At 39.0% G+C, this 7,152-nt stretch overlaps 2 protein-coding genes across 3 annotated transcripts in view; one reads left to right on the top strand and one right to left on the bottom strand.

Annotated features, from left to right (window-relative positions):
- Positions 1-4,682, bottom strand: part of LOC111437650 (ubiquinone biosynthesis monooxygenase COQ6, mitochondrial) — a 6,568-nt gene extending 1,886 nt beyond the window's left edge. The window contains exons 1-9 of one of the 2 annotated variants that reach the window (XM_023075719.1): positions 4,620-4,682; positions 3,963-4,074; positions 3,732-3,831; positions 3,190-3,333; positions 2,841-2,899; positions 1,898-1,965; positions 1,771-1,822; positions 1,416-1,589; positions 728-1,327 (exon numbers count right to left, since the gene is read on the bottom strand). In XM_023075719.1, coding sequence (XP_022931487.1) covers positions 728-1,327; positions 1,416-1,589; positions 1,771-1,822; positions 1,898-1,965; positions 2,841-2,899; positions 3,190-3,333; positions 3,732-3,831; positions 3,963-4,074; positions 4,620-4,627 — 1,317 coding nt within the window. In that variant the 5' untranslated portion in view covers positions 4,628-4,682. Of the gene's footprint in view, positions 1-727; positions 1,328-1,415; positions 1,590-1,770; positions 1,823-1,897; positions 1,966-2,840; positions 2,900-3,189; positions 3,334-3,731; positions 3,832-3,962; positions 4,075-4,265; positions 4,531-4,619 lie in introns of those variants that run through there. The other variant, XM_023075720.1, reaches the window with a different exon arrangement.
- Positions 4,683-6,432: 1,750 nt separating this feature from the next.
- LOC111437496 (peroxisomal biogenesis factor 6-like) overlaps positions 6,433-7,152 on the top strand; it is a 7,082-nt gene continuing 6,362 nt past the window's right edge. The window contains exon 1 of the mRNA XM_023075495.1: positions 6,433-7,016. Coding sequence (XP_022931263.1) covers positions 6,796-7,016 — 221 coding nt within the window. The 5' untranslated portion in view covers positions 6,433-6,795. The remainder of the gene's footprint in view (positions 7,017-7,152) is intronic.

Here is a 7,152-nt window from a genome sequence, read left to right as displayed (position 1 = left end):
GTTAAAAAAAAAAAAAAAAAAAACCTTGAGGGGAAGCCTGAAAGGGAAAGCCCAAAGAGGACAATATTTACTAGCGGTGGGTTTGGGCCGTTACAAATGGTATCAGAGCCAAACATCAGACGATGTGCCAGCAAGGAAGCTGAGCCTCGAAGGAGGTGGACATGAGGCGGTGTGCTTGCAAGGACGCTGGGCCCCGAAGGGAGGTGAATTGGGGGGTCCCACCTCGATTCGAAAAGGGAACGAATGTTAGCGAGGATGTTGGACCCCGAAGGGGGGTGGATTGTGAGATCTCATATCGGTTGGGGAGGAGAACGAAACATTCTTTATAAGGGTGTGGAAACCTCACACTTGCAGACGTGTTCTAGAAAACTTTGAGGGGAAGCGTAAAAGAGAAAGTCCAAAGAGGACAATATCTGCTAGCATACAGCTGTGTCCTTGAGTTCGTTCTAAAGTTGAGGGCACTACTGAAACTTCTAAAACCTTGGGATCAAATTGAAAACAAACCTAAGGCTGTTCGTTGGGACAAAGAGTATATTTTAACCTATAGTCTCCCACTCCGAAATATAAGGGTCAGATGACACCTAATAATTGTGGCTAGACAAGCTACGGTACAACCTTCCATGTGACAAAATGAAAAACTTGGATTCAGACTAAATTTAAAACCATGAAAAGATAAACACAATAGTTAGGACAACGGATGAAAGAGTAGTAGAGAAAAATACCCCACCTCTCCAATGTCGGTTCCAAGTGCAACTCCTTCAGCAATTACTTTCGAAAGAGAAAAGGCATCTCCAAAACCTAAATTAACTCCTTGACCAGCCAAAGGATGAACAGTGTGTGCTGCATCGCCAATCAAAACCACACGTTTGGAAGCATAGTTCTTGGCGTGATTCAAAGACAATGGGAAGACCATTCTTTCAGATGCCAACTTGACCACTTTTGGAGGAACTTCAAATCCTTCATCTACTGAAACAGTGACATCCGGTTTCAGCCATGAAAAAAAGCTTTGACTTCCAAATATGCTCGACTGTGGAGAAGGACCATAACCGCTATCCAGAGCAGAATTTACATCCTTCACAAAATCATCCCGATCCATTACTTTACGATCTGTAGCCTCTTTCGGGTTCATAGTCCAAACTATATTGCTGTAGTTATCCCCAATTGGTAAAAGTGCAATCGGTCCAGAAGGCAAAAATCGTTGCCATGCACAAAAGTTTTCTTGAGTGTGCTCCACCGTACAGATAACTGCATTCTGTGAGTAATTCCATCCGGTTGTTTTAAACCCAGCTAACTCTCTAACACGCGACTTGGAACCATCTGCGCCAACCTGCAAGAAAACTCGGACGAAATGTCGACGAATAACTAGCAACTTTTCCAAAATTAGAAACTTTTTCCTTCCTACAAGAGATAATTACCACCAATTTTGCATATAAACTGCTGCCATCACTCAGTTCCAATTTTGCTAAATGTCCTGGTTCATTCATTGTTGTCTTGGACGATACGTTAGCTGCTACTGTTGGTGAACCGCTTGGGCTTAAGTTCATTGAGGTTAATCTGGAAGAATATATTGTTGTTTGAGCATCTGTACACTGTTGAAATTTAGGTACTCAGCATTCTGAGGAATCCAAAGGTAGCATCTGACTACTCTAACGACCCTCTCCACTTTATGCAATTACATTATAATGAAAAGTTTAAGCAAAGCAGAACACTGAACTCAAAGAGTTTGGAAAGTCCATTTATCAGTGAAGGAATTTAACAGTTGAGGATTACCTGTACGCGTGATAATAAGGAACTTTGAAGCACTTTGTTCTCCACCACGCAGCTGAATCCAAAGCCAAATGAGTACACCCAATAACTATTTAATTGAGTTGCTTTCATTTTGCATGCTGGAGCTTACCCTAAAAATTCTTTATTTACATCTCTTGCATGGTACTTTGTGTAACCTAAGCCTGTATAGTCCCAAACCTAACAAAGATTGAAAGATGATACGATAGTTCCGATTAATTTTCTTATCACGAAAAATTCTTCCCAAGCTTAATTATATGCATTACACTAGCAGCATATAACATACTTCTAACAAGTTAATGCTACAAAAATAAGTAGTAATTATATATGAACAACAAATTTAGAAAGCAACAGAACAGATCCAACAAGGTCGTGAAATATTTTTCGTGTTTTCTTCTCTTACAAATTTTCATTCCAAACAGGATTTAGAATCAAGGACAACAAAAAGGCAATAGTATTAGACCAGAAATCCTGTTTGTCTTTTCTTTCTTTATGTTTATTTTATTTAAAGTTTATAAACTTTTTGGGCTTCTACCTTGGGCTGGGATAAACACGAAATTAGAGGAAAAAATATGTTAGTGTGTCCCCTTCAAGTATCAGGGTGTTGACATGCGTAACCGAAAACAAAAAATTGGACACGCAAATTAGAGAAATGGACGTGTCCAAAGCGCGTCCAAACGTATTCATGTCCACAAATTCTCTACTGAAATAGAGTATCCGTGCTTCTTAGAGTGCTATTTGCTATTGATTTTTTGTTGTGCTTGTGTTTGATTGAGTTTTTAGGCTGATTGCGAGTAGAAAACCTCACACCTACCTTCTTCTATAATGTATAGAAGCGCCACACACAAAACATTCAAATAGCTAAAACTAAAGCACAAGAAGGGATGAAGTATTATTGATTTTAATAATTACTTAATCCCTTTCAACTGTGACATGAAATTAGAAATTACAAGGGAGCTGGACCTACTAATAGAAAAAGTATTTAAACCGATCTATAACAATATATTCCTTTAACTAGAATTTCCAAAGGATTGTTTACAAAGAACAGTCTATACCTGCATTTTGTCAAAGTATGCATGCCGCTGTTGTTCAACATATTTCCATGCATCAATGTCTGGCCAATGAGAATTCTGTTATTTGAATTCAGTACTAATTTGGAATATGAAGAAGATGAAAGGTAAGCCAACATTATGTGTCAGCTTCAATGTTAAAGGACATTATAAATGATGCACAATGTTGCGTACAGTGGAACAGCAAAAGTATGAAACAAAACTGATATGCTTTCAAATTTTCTAACAAAGTTAGCCTAGATAACGGTGTTATTCAATAATTAAGAGTGATTTTAGTGAGAAAAAAAATATATAAAATCTTAGAATATGTATAATAACTATATAAATTCACCACCTTTGAAGAAAGATATAGTTGCAGGAGTCACTGTGCTCACTCTTGGATCGGGAGGACCATCTTTCTTAATGCTGACTCCACCCTTTAATGCTGGATTGCTGTCGATAATGGCAATAGACAACTGCTTAGTTAATGGCATGCTTGCTGCAACACAAACAACAGTAAGATTAAATTAGATTATAACTTCATGAAAGAGAATGTAATTGATAAGAATTCCATTTAATTTCATAAACTATAGTTAAAATTGCAAGACGAAAAGGACTCTCCCTCCGTGTATATAGAGTCTAGATATTCTGAGATAATCACAAAATTATAACAAAACACAGAAAAAACAAGCAAATAAAGATACATTAAACAACAAAAGCAAAGCATTCGACTCCAACGTACATTGATAACTCTCAGTCGCTAAAAAGAAAACGAAATTATAGAACAATTTTGTTATCCAACAATGCATCATTTCAAGTGTGAAGACATGAATGGTGAGTGCTTTGTGTATTGGCATGGTACGCGTTGCAGAATTATTCATCCAAAAAAACACCTACCTAAGGAGCAAGCTAAGGCCATGCCTACCATGCCGCCTCCAACTATAGCAATGTCATGTTGAGGAAAGTTATCTGTGGAACCTGGCTTCTCCCCTTGCACCTGAGATTTGGGTACATCAAATATATGAATATTCTCAGTCACACAAAGGGAAATATAGAAAAGCAAAGACAATCTTCTGAGAAGAATTAAACCAATATTACTCATTATCAGATGTAGTAATATGGTATTACATAGCTATGGTCTCCATTTGAGCCAGAAACTTTAGCAGCTGAAGCAGAGCAGAAGTTCTTCAATCGAGTCTTCGGTCCAAAGACATTAGTGACAAGGTTTCTTCTAACTAACCTGTTTCAGCACATATTATATCATATTATAATATCAACGCAGATGGCTCTCTTCTGATGGAAAATCAAAACAACCCTTTTACGAAGGATTAAAAAAAGCTTCAGCAAAATATTGGATTAAAAATCCAGTATCAAAAGAGAGCACCCAATACAAAATTCTATGCCATGGATGCCAGATTTTTATTCACCTACATTTATGTGTCCTATGATGGAGGGTAGATAGCAGCTACCAACGAAGAACATAACTAGCTGTGGTCGTGGGTTGCCAATTGAAATTAAATTAAACGAACACTTTTGAATGAACAAATTTTCAATTGGGTTGATCATGATTCTTCGTTGGCCAAATTTTGGAACAGGACTTCACTGAATTGGCAACCCATGCGACTCTTTGAGTAAGGGAAAGAGAAAGAACCGAGATGATAAACCATTTTCCCCGGAAACAAACAAAGCTTAGATGAAATAACTCTCATCATTCATACGATCTACAGCAGGAAAATTCATACTTTCCGTTCATTTAAGCAGAGTGAAAGAAGAAGAGTTACATACCTGTTCATTCTTTTCCTTTGCAGAAGCTGAAGAAGCAGAAGACGCCCGAAGAAACGTAGAAGGGGGCCGAGAGATCTTCTTGAGATACCGTCCCTCTTTTGGGCCTATTTCAATTTGAGCCGAAATCGTTTGAGCCCAAACTCAATGTGGGCCGAAAGAGTTCGAGCCCAATCTCAATTTGGGTCGAAATAGTTCGAGCCCAATCTCAATTTGGGTCGACATAGTTCGAGCCCAATCTCAATTTGGGCCGACATAGTTCGAGCCCAATCTCGAGAGGAAATGTGGGGTATATTCAAAAATCCAAAAGTGAAAAAGAAGGCTTATTTTTAGCCCAAATGAATATTTAATTTGAAATTAATTTTCCAATTTTTTTTAATTACAATTATCTTCAAGATTATCTTTTGATCTTATTTTCGTTAAAAATATTAAGTTTTTTTTTTTTATTACAACGTACTCTTTAAATATTACCACGCGCCTAACTTTAAACTAGACTCGATTATTCTTATCTATTCGTTCCTATTCTCGATAATAGATCTCTCTATGCACAGAAGAAAATAAAACATTATTCGAACAAAATTATTAGAACAAACTTCGCTTTAGCTACAACAACATTATTTCTTATTCGACATGTACGGGAATACGCCAAATAAACCCATAATTAAAATTGGTGAAGTTAGGGACATATCATATCTATACCATGTAGTTGTCGACTACTACAACATAGATAATATAGTATGAAACATATTGATTACAATCATCAAAGACTTGAAGCAGAAGTACTTGAGGTGCCGTAGAAGGAGTTAGCTTATTGACAACAAATATTGAATCTACGGACAAAATTGTGTCGACAAAGAGTGTAACCCTAAGTTTCGATTTACTAAATCTAGCGAGGGTGACATCAAATTTTGTGTAAGAACAACAAAAATGGTCCAAGAAACTTGGCCACTTGCGATGCAAATTGTATGAGCGACACATTTTCCCATAAGGGTGTGTCTCAAAATTTGGTCCTGTGATGAGAAATAGTTAGAATTTGGTACTAATAGTGGAAAACAGTACAAAATAGGGTACTCGGGAAAGGGTAACGCAGCCACCTCAGTTGCGCCTACCTTGTTCTGCGTGCTAAATGTCGGCTCCTTTTCCAACTCTCTATTTTCGGGCTGGGTTGTCGAAGTTAGATAAACATCATCACGAACACAACTCTCTACAATGGTATTATATTGTCCACTTTGACTTTGAGTATAGACTCTCATGATTTTGCTTTGGGCTTCAAAAAAGGCCTAGTATCAATGAAAATAGTATGCCTCGATTATAAACTTATGATCATTCCCTAAATTAGTCGATGTGAGACTTTCATCCAACTGTCGGGTTGTTAAAAAAAATTATTTTTTAAAAATATCCACAATTTATAATTATTTGGATACAATCTTAGAACATACCACGAGTGCTACATCTCCTTAAAAGATACCATGAGTGCTTGATACGAAACGAAACGTTTATGAACTTCTCGCAATTAAAAGTGCATGGACATCTAATATTATTTACTAAGGTCACGTATGAATAAGTAGTAAAAAGTTTTGAGTCAAGCCAACAAATTTGATCGAGAATTGGTTCAAACGGTAGTTTATATGTGAAATCTCACGTCAATTAAAGAAATAAAACAAAGCATTCGTATAAGAGTGTAAAAACTTCTTCCTAACAAATGCATTTGAAAAGTGTGGAATTGACAACAACACTTAAAAATATATAAAAATGGTACCTTATCTCATCTCGAGGACTCGCATTTGGGCGCAAACTCTGAGGAAAAAAGGGTGACGTAGGCGCGTGAGCGGGACAGTCCGAGAAATAATAAAGAGGGAAAAAAACCGACCTGCCGATTCGTACAACCGTCAACACAGTGCCACGTAACCACCCAAGGAACCCGCACTCCGATGTGTATGCCTTAAAAAACTAGAGACCAAACAGAGAACATATCCCACCACCACCGCAGTAGCTCCCCTCCGCCGCCGTGACTCAGATCCGGTTCTGCCGGCTCCGCCTAAAAATACCCATCTTTGTGTAAAGAGAAGAAAAATTAAGAGGTCGGAAGAAATTTTGATTGATGAGCCATTTTTATCATAAGGAATTTTGATTGTTGTGATCCCAATAAAAGGAAGAGAGGGTTTTTGGGTTATTAATAATGGAGCAGAAGGGTTTGTTGCTGTCGGCGTTGAGTGTCGGCGTCGGAGTTGGAGTGGGGCTCGGATTAGCCACCGGACAGAGCGTCGTCACCAAATGGTCCGCCTCCAATTCTTCCTCTAACCTCATCACCGCCGACAAGCTCGAACAGGAAATGCTTAAACAGATCGTTGATGGCCGTCAAAGCAAAGTCACTTTTGAAGATTTCCCTTATTATCTCAGGTCTCTCTCTCCCCCCCCCCCCCCCCCCCCCCCCCCCCCCCCCCCCCCCCCCCCCCCCCCCCCCCCCCCCCCCCCCCCCCCCCCCCCCCCCCCCCCCCCCCCCCCCCCCCCCCCCCCCCCCCCCCCCCCCCCCCCC

This window comes from Cucurbita moschata, unplaced genomic scaffold (genome assembly GCF_002738365.1).
Source record: "Cucurbita moschata cultivar Rifu unplaced genomic scaffold, Cmos_1.0 Cmo_Scf00064, whole genome shotgun sequence".
Taxonomy (NCBI): domain Eukaryota; kingdom Viridiplantae; phylum Streptophyta; class Magnoliopsida; order Cucurbitales; family Cucurbitaceae; genus Cucurbita; species Cucurbita moschata.
Note: the sequence above shows the minus strand (reverse complement) of the source record. Positions and strands in the feature narration are given on the sequence as shown.